This window comes from Chionomys nivalis, chromosome 4 (assembly GCF_950005125.1).
Source record: "Chionomys nivalis chromosome 4, mChiNiv1.1, whole genome shotgun sequence".
Classification (NCBI taxonomy): Eukaryota; Metazoa; Chordata; class Mammalia; order Rodentia; family Cricetidae; genus Chionomys; species Chionomys nivalis.
The window spans coordinates 111,137,948-111,148,731 of NC_080089.1; the positions used below are offsets into that span (position 1 = coordinate 111,137,948).

The following is a 10,784-nucleotide window of genomic DNA, read 5'->3' on the forward strand; positions in this document are numbered from 1 at the left end:
CTGGACTAGTTCCATCAGCAAACTCTGGGTTCAAGTGAGAGATCCTGGATCAGTAAGTACAGCATTGAGTGATTCAAGGAAGACACATGACATCAACCTGCTCACATACAAGTGATCATGCATGTACACATGTGTGCACATACAAAGACACCAAACTTACTGCTACGCATGGTTCCAGCCAGCACCTGAGAGGGTTTAGGGGAAGGATGTGGTAGTGCTGAAGCAGGATGGAGAATTGCAGGCAGTCTGGGCTACCTCACAAGTTCTAGGCCAGCCTGAACTGCATAGTGAAATCCTGTCTGAAATTACAAAAGAATTATCAACCATCCATTCACTTAATTTTAATACACACACACACACACACACACACACACACACTCTTTACTTTGAAAACCAGAAGTTCAGGAAAGTTCACAACCCCAGTTTCACAAAGTAGCTAGGACTGCAGTCATACAGTCCAAACCACTATACCTCCTCCCCCAAAGCCCAGTTCCTGAACAGTTTTTTAAATTGACTCCATTATCATTTGTCTCCAGAAAGGCAATGCAGTGGTATTCCCATGCCCTGCTTCCTGTATCTTCTGAGTCTTCTGAGAGATTCAACCTTTCAAGGGTATCTAGAGAAAAGGATGACTCCATCTAAAGAGAGTTAGCTTTATGATCATTTGCTATTTAGGGCTCAGTGGTTAAGAGCACCTGCTACCCTTCTAAAGGACCTGGGTTCAATTCCCAACACCTATATTGCAATGCAAAACTGTAACTTCTGGATTTTGTGGGCACCAGGTACACACATAGTACATAAACATATATGAAAATAAAACATACATATAAAACAATAAATTATTTTTTTTAACCAGGCAGTGGTACACGCCTTTAATCCCAGCACTCAGGAGGCAGAGACAGGCGGATCTCTGTGAGTTCAAGGTCAGCCTGGTCTACAAGAGCTAGTTCCAGGACAGGCTCCAAAGCTACAGAGAAACCCTGTCACAAAACAAAACAAAACAAAACAAAACAAAAAACCAAAAAATTTTAAAGATTATTTGTTATTTCAAGTGAAAAGGAAACTTTTCCCTGTCTTTTTTACAGGTACTTCAAGAACATCTCAACAACTGGTGCAATAATTCACTTTCATAAAGATTTCTGGGCACAATCCTTCTTCTGTGCCAGTCCATTTAGCCTCATGCCTTTCTGCAGACAAATGTGGCCAGCAACAAAGGTAATGGATGGTATGCATAATGTACACTTAGGTATGAGTTACTACTCATTTTAATTTCTGTAATGCTGTTGACAACAGTTCACCTTTAACATTAGTACACAGGTGCGCGTGCACACACACACACTCTCTCTCTCTTTATAAACTGCAGCATTAGATACTGAGAGGAGAGACCAAGAACTGCCAATATTTTAAGTCTTTTGTATGTTGAAAGGACTGTCAGCTATAACTTCAAAAAAAAAAAACATACTGGGGAGAAAGGAATGTGTACTTGAGAAGGGTTAATAAGTTTATGCTTAGAAAAGAAACGCATCAGCTTGACTATCAACTAATACTTTAGAATTTTACTAATACAAGTAAAATTTCTTTGACTACTCTATGCAAAAACATTTCCCTTTTACTAAGGATGAACACAAAAGAATAGTTTTATTACTTAACGTCAGTAACAGGCAATTCATGCCTACAGCTTTTTTACATCACAAATTCCAAATTAAACTTTATACAGAAGTCCTGTTTCCACATCTACGCTTGAGCTATTATTATTTTCAACACCCTCAATTCAAAATGAGTGGCAACTTTCAAAAAAACCTCAACATGAAAAGGCTCCACTACCTTTAGGTAGTTTATGCATGCTCCTCAGGCCCTTTTGTCTTGGAAACAAGACAGGTGACATCTATTTCTATACAGAATTCCTAGTCTACTCTAAAAGCACAGCTGTCCACTCAAAATTCCCACTCTGGAATGACTTAATGCTTCCAAGCTCAACACTACGAATTTATTTACAAACAAACCTCAGTGGAAATATTCAATTTGACCCTATCTTTTCTTTTTTAAAAGGTCCATTTCTGAAAAATCATTAATCATCTTCAACAACAACAAAACTTAAAACAATGAACTTTTCTTCTTCCCCTACATTAATTATACCAAAATAACTACGTATCATCCAACTAGCAAACTTACTTTGCTAGAGAGGGCTATGACCAAGCATTTTGATGGGCCAATCTGTTCTCATACAAAACAGACAACTAAGAAACATATGAAGCTGGTGGTGGGGGCAAAACTCTTTAATGCCAGCACTTGGAAGGTAGAGGTCAGGCTAGTCTACAGAGTGAGTTTCAGGACAGCCAAGGCTACACAGAGAAATCCTGTCTCAGGAAAAAAGGAAAAGAAGCAAATGAAAGACATTTTATTTTAAACCTGCCTTAAAGGAGGGGTACAGCAAAAACAGACTTTGGAATCACTTAGACTTGAAAAACACTGAACTAAAACAGTTTGTCTGAAGATTTTGCCCCATTTCCTCAATTCAAAGGTAACTATAAGACTGGAAGACACTGTTAAACTTAGGCATGCATTACTACTGGGAACATGTTAATGCTTCCTGTAACATTAAGTTCCACAAAGGAAACATTGTAAATGATATGGTTAACTCACTGAACATGCAGTAACTTACAGATGTGCTTATCTTCAAGTGGTATAAATTTGAATAAATGGACATTAATTTATAAAGTTGAAGATCTATTCCAAAATGTTGAGATGTCTCAGACTAAGAAAGCATTTTCCTAAATACACAAACCATAAAAAGTGGTTAGATCTTTTGGTCAGCCTACAAATGCCAGTTAACAAATATGCTCAAAACACAGGAGCTTCTCGAACAACTGCCCCATCTCTTCCAACATTTACTCCCACTAGACACGGAGCTCTTTCCTTTTATCCCATGTACTGCCATTTCCATCCATTTTAAGTCCTAGGAAATTATTTGTGGTCAGAAGCAGGTAAAGTGAGAAGCAGGGTGTGGCAGGACACACTTGTAATCCCACCTGCCAACCTGGGCTTCATAATCCTTGCCAAAAAAAAGAAAGGAGGAAAAATTGGTTAAGGTGAGGAAGAGAACCCTTCTCTGAAAGCATAAAAGGTTTAAAAATGAGAAGTATCATCAATCAGAATCAGCAGGGTGACCCAAATCTGACCCCTGTAATATTAGTGTGTATGTTTTCAGGCTGTGTTATTTACATGGCAGTGACAATAGGCTAAACAGCAATACAATTCAAGAGGTCAGACGTTCTACATAAGTAAGTCTAATAAAACCAACAATCAACTACTTCAGACTTTCTCTCGAGACAGCAGATTCAGCAAAGCCAGGTCATTTAACAGACATGGCTAATGCACTGGCTTACAGTGTACTCAGGTGAAATTACTGACCAAACCTGAAAGGGATGGAATCAGATCCCAACCTGCAGTCCAAGGGAAGATAGAGAAACAGTTATTTGAACATGCTGAGCTCAGGTTTTACAGAAAACAAATGTGGTCCGGAAAGAAAGTTCTCCTTTATCACGGAGCAGAGGGACCAGGGTAGCATCCTATATCAAGGCACCAACAGTCTCTCCAGATTCTAGAGTCTAGAAGGGTGTAAGCACAGTCATAGGCAAAAAATACATCAACTGGAGAACATTAGTAGGGATGTGACTGTTCACTCTAAAATTCAACTCTCTTGTATGTCGAAAACTTACAGCACAATCATTAGCAGAAGGCAGATCTACTGAAATATGCAGGCTTTGAACGCAAAGCACCTGCAGTATTGTAGAGCCCTATACTTTTGTTTTAGAGAGAAAGTGAAATGAGACTTGGTCACTCAAGTAACATGAGCCTTGTAGAAAGTTACTTCTGGGAACACAGGTATACTGGTGAACAGGAAGATAGTACAATGAAAATTATTTTAATAATTTTTCTACACACTCAGCACTAAGATTGGAGGTCAGGCAGAGACAGGCTGTCAAGTTACTTCAACATCCATAGATTCAGAGTCAGAGAAGGAAAATTTTAGTTTCTAACGCTTGGTGGACAATCATCTTCGTGCAAACTACTCATGACATTGAAAGGCACACGGTCCTACCCAGTTTGGCCCTAAAGAAAAGAAGCCGGGCGGTGGTGGCGCACGCCTTTAATCCCAGCACTTGGGAGGCAGAGGCAGGCGGATCTCTGTGAGTTCGAGACCAGCCTGGTCTACAGAGCTAGTTCCAGGACAGGCTCCAAAGCCACAGAGAAACCCTGTCTCGAAAAACCAAAAAAAAAAAGAAAGAAAAAAAGAAAAGAAACCCTCAAGGAAACGATTCCTTTGGTGACAGATGCTAACTGCTTCGGGATTTATCATATGCTTCATGAAATTCATGACTACTACTATGAGAGGGTTACTGTGACTGCAAGTAGGGGCAGGTGCAAAGACACCATCAAAACCAGCCACTCAAGCATTTCCCAATACATACAGGTGCTTCTAACTAAGGATGGTCCCAGACGTTCTCGGCTAGCAAGTGTAGATAGATCACAACATTAGTGGTGGTGTTATCCTGACTGGATGCAGCTGGACTGCTGCTGCTAATGATTCCACAGTCAGAGGGCTTTAAGACCTGGGAAGCTTTGTGTTTTAAAACTGCATCCTTTTCAGAAATGGGACCAACAGTTTTTTGGTTTTCTTTTTTTGTCATCTGTAAAGTGAAGAAAAACATGGGAGACCTCAAAAGACAGGAAGCAGTCCCCAAGTCATAAACAGCTTACTTTCCAAGGCTTGCCACTCCTTTGAAAATGTGCTTGCACTAATTAACCTATTTACACCATAGTTTCTGAGGAAAAAAACATTCCTTGTCCTCTAAAACTCAGTCCTAACAAAACAGAAAAAGATGTGTGTGTAGACAAGATCTACTATGCCAGAATGGGACAGGGTGCCCCAGGGTGCCCAGTTTCTGCTGCCTTTGGTAACTGCAGCTAAAACCTAAATTCTCTCCAGAAGTCCCTCAAAAGCAGTGCAGGTGGAGCAAGGGACTCTCCTCACAGAGTACACTAATGGAGGGAGCTACCACAGTCTGTCAGAAGCTAACAGGAAAGCAAGTTGTTCACAATCACAGAAAAACTATGCAAGGACTAATACTATTTCAGATAAAAAGATAAAAGTTAGATGCTGTTAAACTAGTTGGTCAATCAAAGTTTGGCACCTACAGAACACTCTCAACTGCTTCCTGGAATCCCACCAACTCAACCTAGAAGGGAGGAAATCACTAGCATGAAAAGGTGATATTATAACCCAAAAATGTTGCCAAGTTCTCAAAATGACACTTAATTCAAAAACCTTACATACTACCTCTTGAGCAGTTCCTAAGTTTTATAACTTGGGTAACAAAGATACTAAGTGCAACTTGGTAACAAGTCATTTTTGGCAGCTACCCAAAGTCTCACACAATTCAAGAGTTACTGTAAAATTTATAGAAGCAGCTCACAATCAAACAGCCTTTCACAGAAAGGATGCAGAAATGGAAGGGGAGGGGGCTGAAGGAGGCAGGCCAGAATAAATTGGTTTGTGGCAACAGTCAGAACATTTAAATATTACCAAAGGTTCTCCTCACTGCTGCATGGCAATCTGAGCCACTTTCAAGGTAGTACGAGACACTGGGGTTATTACTAGTTTTGGAGAAAAACTGTTTTTCAAGTCAAAAGTAATGACAGGCAACAGGCAATCTACACAACCTCCCTTGTAAATATTTTTTCGGGAACGATTATGAGATGGAAGAATGAATGGCATGCCTAACGTTAACAGCTATGAAAAGAAAAACTAAGGTGAGATTCTTATGGACAAGTCTCCAAGCAGGGAGGTGCAGGAACAATTTCTTTATCACCTCTATCTACTTGCTAATTAGAATACTCTAACATCACGAGCATAAACATTAAGAATAAACAAACATTAACACCACCAAAGGTAGATGGGATGGCTAAGTTTAGTAGTCCTTAGCTGTGGACACTTGCAGATCAGAATATATGAATTAAAATTCAAATGTAACAGATTCAGATGAAAGACAAATATATCTAAAATGTGTTTCCGTACATAGCAGAATAGGAACAAAATGTTTTCATGAGAATAAAGTTATGCTCTCAAATTGTGCTTTGGAACTGAAGATACGTTTCTTATTCATTTTCTAATAGTATATCTGTTTTTTAAAGCAATCTAAGCCTTCTCATTATATTATGCAGCTTTACTGGTGACTGACTTGATGCAGACTTATAATCCCCCTTCAAAATAAGGATGAAAATGACCCCAAAATCACCTCATCATTTAGTTTAGTAGTGCATTTGTCTACAGTTTCTGAGTAACCCTTAAGCAGTTAACAGACTTCTATTTATGAAAATATTACTTTCTGGAAATATATTTGGAAGCATTTCCTTTTTAAAAAAAAAAAACACAAAACGTCTGGTCAATCAGCCACCCTGTTCTATCTTCATCTTAAAAGACACAACTTTCTCTTTTCATATGTTCAGTAATTCTAGTGGTTTTCATTTCTGGTCTCAATTTCATTTTTAATCTAATTGCTTAAGTGTTTCAAAAGAATACTCTATCCAGTTAGTAATACTTCACAAATATTCTTAGGTTTATATGTTATTCACATCAATATGTGATTCCAAATAAAATAATGGCCATTTTAATGGCTAAACTAATGTCAGAAAAAAACCGAAACCTCTAAAATGGGACGAAAACATCTCACAGAAGGCTGTCACCGTAACTGTTTCTCTAAACACAATTTTCCTTGAGTAGGCCCCTCTGGTGTTCAATAGATGTTGTAGCATATTTTTCTTAAAGCACAACTTAAATCTTAACATATAAGCCTACCACAAAAACTTACTTATTACCTATTTATTTGCTCTTAAGAAAGATTCTTGTGCATTTCAAATGGGAAGACAAATACCCTAACGTTTAATTAGGTCTAATTACAAGTAAGATTAATTCAAGGTTGATAGAGCAGCCCGCCGAATAAACTAAAGAGGCACACACACACTTTTTCTCTCAGATGGGAAAAAAAAACTTTCACTCAGGTTGGGCCAGCGGGGAGAAAGTTAAAGTAATCTTCCCTTCTAGGTAACTCGGGGTTCCGAGTGGGGTAATTCCTAAACCCAAGGCCAGGCAGTGCCGTGCAACTCCGGCACGACGATCTAGCGCTCCCAGCAGCTCGGTTGTGAGCGTTCCCTTCTCCACCTTCCTGCAGAGACCAATAAAGGAACTCACGCAACGCTGTCGGACACAGTGGCAACACCGAGGGCGAGAGTTCGGCTAACAGAATAACGATCTCGCTCTAAAGAGCAACCCAATACAACTGTGGAAACTGTGGCGTGCCGAGAGCACTTCAGGGCCTGGGGGGGGGGGGGAGACACCTGAAAATACCTGGTGCGGGAAAAACACGAGCCGCTAGCACCGCGTTTGCTTTCGGGGTAACATTTCCTCCCCTAACCTCTAACACTCCACTCTCCAAGAGAGAGAAAACAGAAGGGGAAAGCGTGAAACTGCGGGGCTGAGTGGACGAGGGGTTCCGAGTCACCCCCAGAGGCCAGAAGGCGATCTCGGGGCTGCCCGGATGGCAGGAATGGGAGAAATAAAATAAAATGCAACAAGGCGCAAAGCTGCGGCGGAGAGGGCGTGGGGAAGGGGCCCCGGGAGGCGGACGAGGCGCGGCGCGGGGAAGGGCCGGCTCACGCCGGCGGCCGGGGAATCGGGGCTCCGCTCCCGGGCAAACTTCGCCGAGCGGGCGGGAGTGGGGGCGGGGGCGCGCCCGGCCCGGGCCGCGGGAGAGCGGCTGGAATCGGCGGGGCTCGGGACACGCCGGGAACGGCGCGGCTGCCCGCGTGCGGGGGAAGGGCGGCTACACTCACCACGGGTCGAACTCGTGGATGATGCTCTCGAAGCGGATGACGGCGAAGAGGCGCGAGCTGAAGCCGGCCAGCCAGGCCAGGAAGAGGATGGTGAAGGAGAGCAACGACTGCCACCCGGCCGGCTGCGACAAGCCCCCGGACAGCCCCGCGGGGGGCCCCGGCTTCGGCGCCGCCGCCGCCCTGGACGCGCTCTGGGCTCCGGGCCCGTGGTGCCCGTGGCGGCTGTTCCCCAGAGCCATGAGGCCGCTCCACGGGGACGAGTTAAGGGACGACTTGTGCTTGCTCTCCGGGGCCGAGGGCTCCGCCATGTTGTGCCCCGGCGGCGGGTCTCGCTCGTCCTCCGCGGCCGCCGCCGCCGCCTGGAGCGAGGGGTGCTGGGCGGAGACCCAGAGGAGGAGGAGGAGGAGGGCGACGGCGACGACAACGAGGAGGAGGAGGCGGAGGCGGAGGAAGAGCTGGGCGCACTCCCGCCCTCAGCACCGCGAGGCCGGGACACTGGGGGTGGAGGAGGAGGCGGCGGCGGCGATTCGGAGTCTCTGCCTCGGTAGCGGCAGCGGCCGCGACCGCCGCGGTCTCAACCCAGAAGGCCCCTGCGCCCCACTAGCCATCCGTGTCCCCCGTGCGGCTGAGGAGGCGGCGGCGGCGGCGAGAGCCGACGGGACGAGGGCGCCAGAGGAGCTGCGGCTCCGAACGGCAATGACATTCCCTTCCTCACGCCCGCCCCGCCGTGAGGAGCTTAAAGGGGGAGGAGCCCCCTGGAGTCCGGGCGGAGCTCAAGACACCTCTGACTCCGCCCCCTCGCCCAACAGGAACTGGCCCCTCCGCCTGTCACAGAGCGACAGGTCCGTTAAGGGGCGGTGCCGGAACGTCGGCATGAGCCAATAGTAGTGCGAGCGGGGCCCTGGGCGGGGCTTAGGCGGAATGGCCCGCCCTCCGTCCCCCTCGCGGCCTCGCGCCTATTCGCCGCCGGTGGCGGCTACGATTTCATTGTCAGTTGAAAGACGCGGTTTCGCGCGCCCGCCTGCTCGGGGCCCCGCGGGAGGGTGCCTGGAGGTTCGGCTTGCTTCCCCGCGTGGATCCCGACCCGAGGAGCAGGAAACGGTCCCGCGTCCCAGCCGGCCGAAGCGACGCAAAGAGCACCACCCTACCGGGTGCTCGGCGGCCGTGACTTTTAACCCGCTCAGCGCGGAACGCCGCCACGTGACTGGGCGCGCAGGCGCGGTGCGCGGCCCCGGGCGCGTGGGTCCACCCGCTGAGCTGAACGTGCCTAGCTGGCCCGCTCGCCGCTTGCTCTTGTCCCCGTTGTGCTGCGCTGAAATCTTGGAGAGGGCAAATTCGTCCGAGCTGCAGCAAGACGTAGCGAGGCTGACAAATGCATATTTTTCAATTTTTTTCTGTTTCTGTGTTTTCCAAGTGCCAAGAACTCCTTTGCAGCTAAATCTTTTGACCGCAAGAATTCATTATTTACACCTGCCCACTTTTTCCAAATTAATTTTTTATGGACTATATTAGCTGTTGCCCATTTCTCACTTTAAACAAACTAACCGACCAAAGACCCCTATGTATGAGCTTTTCCTTGTCCGGGCGGCTTGCTTATACCTTTTCCTTCCTCAACAACTAACTCCCTACACCCACAAAAGCACAAAAGCCGGAGCCGGGTGTGAGAGAGAAGCCCACGGCAGGTGAAGGGGTTGTTGTAAAACACAAAGACTAGTTAATATTTGATTGGCGTCTAATGTGCATTCACAATTGTCCATCTCGTTAGGTAACACTGGAATTTTTTAAATGTGTGTAAAGATTTACCTACGTCCTGTAAAACTGCAAAATACAAACTGCATCTCATTGTCAGAGGTTAGGTAAATGAACAAGTGGACCTAATTTGAGGTTGCTTGGAATAGGTCCAGCCACTCCCCCACCCCCACCTGAGGGACTAACTTTGCTGCTATCCTCACAAAAATAAATACTCTTATTAGAGAGAGAATGAAAAGCTTTCCAGAAATAGACTTTCTCACCACCAAGTTTGTATCCAACATTAAACACCTACATTTTAATGAGATTTGTGGTAGAATATTAACCAACCCTTTTGAACTAAGAGAGGTGACATGCCCTTTCTTGGAGCCAGAAAAGTGCTCATTAAAACGGCAGCATTTATTTTTGCCCGTGTTGCGCGAACCTATGTCCTATCAACCTAAAATAACAGAATTTATCTTGTGACTTTTATTTCAGGCTGCTTGGACGGTTCTGTCTTATTGCAGACGTTCCCTATTGGGTCTGCCGGTATCTGCTGCTTCCTCCTGGCTGTTTGTTGGCTGGAGGCCTTGTCTGAAAGGCAATAAAACCTGTGTGGGCCACCCTTTCTACCTCTTAAAGTCAACGTTAATCTTTGTGTGTGAGTGGGCATGTGTGTACTATGGCATGCATATGGAGGTCAAATAACATGCTGGGATGTGGTCCTCTCAGTACACCAGGTTAGCTGGCCTTTGCGCTTCCAGGAATTCTCCAGTCTCTTCCTCCCATCTCACCATAGGAGCATTGGGATTATAGGTACCTGCTATCACATCCAGCCTTTTATGGGCTCTGGGAGTTCAGACTCAGGTCCTCTGACTTGTGTGGCTAATATCCGACAACACTGTGGATCATTGTTGAGAGACATCAGGAGATGGAGGGTCTTGACGTGGCAAGGATGAATGAGGACCCATGCTGGCCTACAGCAGGAAGCAGGGAGACACGGGTCCTGTCTTCACACCCCACATCAGTCAGGCAGCCTCAGGAAATGTTACCAGCCAGCCCATTGTGTTGAGCATGTCGTCGTACAAAGCATGGGCAAACACTAGTGGAGCAGCACAGGGAGGGTTGATTGACACCGGGGAGGGAACTACAACCCCAGGATG

The 10,784-nt window shown here is 45.6% G+C and overlaps 1 protein-coding gene across 1 annotated transcript in view; it reads right to left on the reverse strand.

Moving 5' to 3' along the window:
* The window catches only part of Stt3b (STT3 oligosaccharyltransferase complex catalytic subunit B), a 69,557-nt gene extending 60,701 nt beyond the window's left edge, over positions 1–8,856 (reverse strand). Inside the window, exon 1 of the mRNA XM_057767083.1 lies at positions 7,894–8,856. Within this exon, the coding sequence (XP_057623066.1) occupies positions 7,894–8,201 (308 nt within the window). The 5' untranslated portion in view covers positions 8,202–8,856. The remainder of the gene's footprint in view (positions 1–7,893) is intronic.
* Positions 8,857–10,784: the final 1,928 nt, after the last annotated feature.